General features: G+C 32.8%; 2 protein-coding genes across 2 annotated transcripts; both read right to left on the bottom strand.

Moving 5' to 3' along the window:
* Positions 1–954: 954 nt before the first annotated feature.
* Positions 955–1620, bottom strand: LOC143586187 (flowering-promoting factor 1-like protein 3). The gene has a single exon (XM_077067787.1). The coding sequence runs from the start codon at positions 1279–1281 to the stop codon at positions 955–957; it is 327 nt and encodes a 108-aa protein (XP_076923902.1). The 5' UTR covers positions 1282–1620.
* A 1048-nt stretch (positions 1621–2668) lies between these two features.
* Positions 2669–2965, bottom strand: LOC143586182 (flowering-promoting factor 1-like). The gene has a single exon (XM_077067784.1). The coding sequence runs from the start codon at positions 2963–2965 to the stop codon at positions 2669–2671; it is 297 nt and encodes a 98-aa protein (XP_076923899.1).
* Between the last annotated feature and the right edge of the window lie 1396 nt (positions 2966–4361).

The following is a 4361-nucleotide window of genomic DNA, read 5'->3' on the forward strand; positions in this document are numbered from 1 at the left end:
TTTCAATGGTTGATGTTATACACAATAACTATTAGGATTATATATGTTGATGGTCTTTTTATTATTTAATAAAAACCATTAACTAGATGTCCATAACTGTATCGTAAAATTGTGTGTGTGGACGTTTAAAAAAGGGTTGTATAATATGATTTGTTAAGACTTCAAATTTTTGTCCTATTAAACGTTAGAACATTGTAACAGTGTCAAAATATGTTTTTAGGACGCTATTTAAGTTCATAGATGATATTATGCGACCATAAAATTTAGTTTCATAATCTTGTTTGGGATATTAGGAGCTTTTTCTTGGTAGTATAATGTTCCATTATAAGGGTCTTATAAATTAATTTTTAAGGACGCTTGTATGTGTATCAAAAGTTTACAATTAGGTAAGTGTGTGTCAGAACATTGTTAAAGTGTCCTAATATGTTTTTATTGGGACGCTTTTTGGGTTATTAATGAATATATTATGCGACCGTAAAATTGGTTTCATAATCTTATTTGGGATATTATGACACTTTTTGAGTTCCGAGACTTATTACATGGACTTCACTGCCCTAACACGTACCAATCAGTATACATGGAAATTTTACAAGTCATAATAATAGCTAAACATAGGTTACGCCAGAATTTGTTTAGCGATCCTAACATGAAGCAAATTGATAAATATATTGTGTATGGATGAAAATAACGTAAGCGTAATCTTCAAGGGGGGGAGGGGGGAATACCATGATATACATATACATACATGAATAACAAACGGCAGTTACACTTCAAGAAATTAACGTCTTAAACCCTAAAAACGAAAACTCAAATTTCAGTAAACTTGGATCATTGTCAGCAAACATAAATGGTACTTTCACTTCAATATGATACTTTCTCGTTATATAATGTAAACGGAAAATCGACCTAGCCAACCATAACTGGATATAGATGACTAGTTTATAACCTAAGACACTACATATCTCTTACTTCAAACATGTTGCGGTTCTTGACAACTATATCATACATATGCATCGGTTTGAGCTTCTTAAAGTCTTTAGGCAGAGAAATGAGATGCACAGTCGCCCTTTTATGAAACTGCAACAAATCAGGATCATCGTAGTACCTTTCCCATCCGTATGATGACAAGATTCTTTCCAGCACAATGTATGAAGTCACCACTTCATTCGTTGGCACATGAACCAGAACCTTACGTCGGGCCGAACCCTGACAGAAATCACTTCCAGGGCTCTCCACTAGTTGAACCACACCATTCTGCTTGAACACCCAAACACCGGACATATCTTTAGCTCTTAACTAGCTAACTAGATAAGGTTTTATGTTTGGTTTTCAATTGAGCTTTGAAGAACAAGAATATGAGCGTCTGGAGTCCGGAGTGGAGATTTATATAAGGGTTTCTTAGCAATAGATTCGGTGGAGAATATTTTTATGTATATAATACATAAAAACTTTTTAGGGCCTCACTTACCCACGTGTGAGTGTGTGGGGATATATGGGAATTTGGATGTAGGAGAATCCAAAATCTTTATCCATGTCATTATAAATACCCTCATATTAACATAAAGGGAAAGATAAGCTTACATTGGTCGAGTAGTCTCTGGAACAACAAAAATTGGAGACAACTGTACTGTATATATGCATCGGCATCTTGTGTGACCAGATGTTGATTGATGTTACAGGCAGTCAACAAAATTTTAGTTGTATTTGTTATCAACTTATTTTGGTTAAAACAATTTTGTTGTATCTTACAAACTGAATTAATTTGCTGTCAGTTCACGTCTCAATATCACCCCGGCGGATATATAAACAGTTCCCCGAAGAATTGTTCTGAATTTAAATACTCCGTCATTGACGCACACTCTACCCTAGCTTTGAGCGAAATACAAGGGTGATAAGTCTGTAGACTAAAATGTGATGGAAATCGATGTGATAGGCCGATAAGATTCCTCAACTTATTGGATGCACACATGCAAGGGTATTAATCTATAACATCTGATGCACATATAAAGCTAATGTAGTAATATTTTAAATTGTAATACGTGTAGTTTATCTCTAAGGCATGAATCTGTAATGTAATTTATTTTAATATTTTAGGGAACAACTTGATTTCATGGTCTGTCTTTTAAGAGGTAGCTGAAAAATTCTCGTTCAAATATTCTAAGAGGTAGCTCTAATGCCGAGGTTACTAAATATGCCTCTGGAGCTTCGCATACCCTTACATCATGCCTCTGTGATTTACCGTGATAATATCTTTGTGGTTTATTTGTCAGGTAATCATGTCCAGCATTATAGGACTAAACATATGGAGATCGATATTCATTTTTCTGTCAACAAGTTCGCTTGTGCTTTATTAGTATGCTGATAGTTTCAACAATTGGTCTTCCTCGCCGGCTATTTCAAAGTTTTAGATTCAGTTTAACCTTTAGTGATCTGCTCGAACTGTGGGGGCGCATCTAAGAGTTATATTTGATTTATGATAATATAGAGTTATGATCAACTAGAACATTGTGACAACCCATAATCAAACTAAAAGGATGTTCTTTGTCAGCAAAAGATACGTACTTTCACTTGTGCCCATTAGAGGAAACAAACACACGATATAATAACACACTAGTTATAAGCAAACGGAACCATATAACTGGATACGGATGTTTATTTAGCTAAGACACTATGTATCTCTTACTTCAAACATGTTACGGTTCTTGACGACTATATCAAACATATGCATAGATTTGAACTTGTTAAAGTCCTTAGGGAGAGAAATGAGATGCACGCTCGATCTTTTGTGAAACTGCAACAAATTAGGGTCATCATTGTACCTTTCCCACCCTAATGATGCCAAGAGTCTTTCAAGCACATTGTATGAAGTCACCACTTCGTTAGTTGTACCCTGAACAGAATCACCTGTTGGGCTCTCCACTAGTTGAACCACACCATTCTGCTTGAACACCCAAACACCAGACATATTTTTAATTAATTAGTTTTTGATTGGCTAGAAAGTGATTTAAGTTTTGGTTTTAGAAACAAGAATATGAATGTATGAAGTTGGAGGTTGAGGTTTATATAAGAGTTTCTAGCCACGTAGGATATATAAGTAATACATAAAAGCGTATGTTCGGGCCCATTAAGGTAATGAAAGTGAGTTTGTGTGTTTAAGGCATCACTTTTCTCACGTGTGATTGTGTGAATGTGTGGGGAAGGGGAATCCAAAATATTTTATAGTCTCATTATTAATCGCCTCAAACGAAGATTGGAAACAACTGTATTGATTGGCATCCTTTGTGACCACATGTTGATATAATTATTTACAGCCAACAAAAGCAAATTAGCATATGCCTATTCGGCTACATATTTGCAACTTGATTCAGCATACATGAAACTATTGAATTGACAAAATAGGTATTGACATCAAAATATATATTGATATTAATCCAACTGAAATGAGAGGGGATCTAGAGAAGAAGCTATTGAGAGAGAGCAGCATTTTTTTTTCAGCTATAACCAAAACCACTAGAGTATGCGTGCTTATACACTAGGAACTAGGGGTGTTCATGTAAGATTATATATATAGTTATATACTTATATATGGTTATTATAATCATTTATATTATAATAGATCAAAATATTAATTATACCTTATTATATATTAGTTTGGTGAGACCCATACCCGTGAATTCGGTCAAATGAATGAGAAACCTCTATTTACAAATAATGCAATTTGATGGTTTGAGAGAATTTAGGGAGCAACCAGAGAACTTTAAAAGGTTTCGTTCATATATATTATAGATGAATAGATTAATAATCTTTATATATTCAAATGTTCGGTATACGTAGATGTTAATTAATTAAATTTTCAGTCTATTGTAGTGTCAAAATTCAACACCATAAACATGACCCGTGAACAAAGAAAAATGGATTGATACACATAATAATAAAAACAAAAAAAAAAATAAAAAATAAAAGCTAAACTATAAATAAAAATATTTTATAATGAAATTGTATGAATTTGCAAGTAATTTATACAATCTTGGTTTTCATAGTTACATATAACAATTATATCTTGTATATCTTGTTATAACAACAATTACTAATATATGTTTACATTTAAAGCATAATATAGTTAATATAATATTCATATTTATACTATATATAATAGATACGTAAAGAGCAAATATATTACCTTTTAGTATATCACTACTTTATAGGATATTTATATAAAATATTTAATGATATTAGTTTTTAATTTAATGAGATGTTATAACTCGTTTAAGAAATATTTGGGTTTGATGAGACCCTATGCATGAGAAGCCTCAATTTAAAAATCAAGCAAATCTGGTGACTCCAAAAAAGGGGAAGCGACC

The sequence above is a fragment of the Bidens hawaiensis genome, unplaced genomic scaffold, assembly GCF_021521415.1.
Source record: "Bidens hawaiensis isolate Kalapana, Puna unplaced genomic scaffold, B.hawaiensis_p1.1 tig00034456_1, whole genome shotgun sequence".
NCBI classification, from domain to species: domain Eukaryota; kingdom Viridiplantae; phylum Streptophyta; class Magnoliopsida; order Asterales; family Asteraceae; genus Bidens; species Bidens hawaiensis.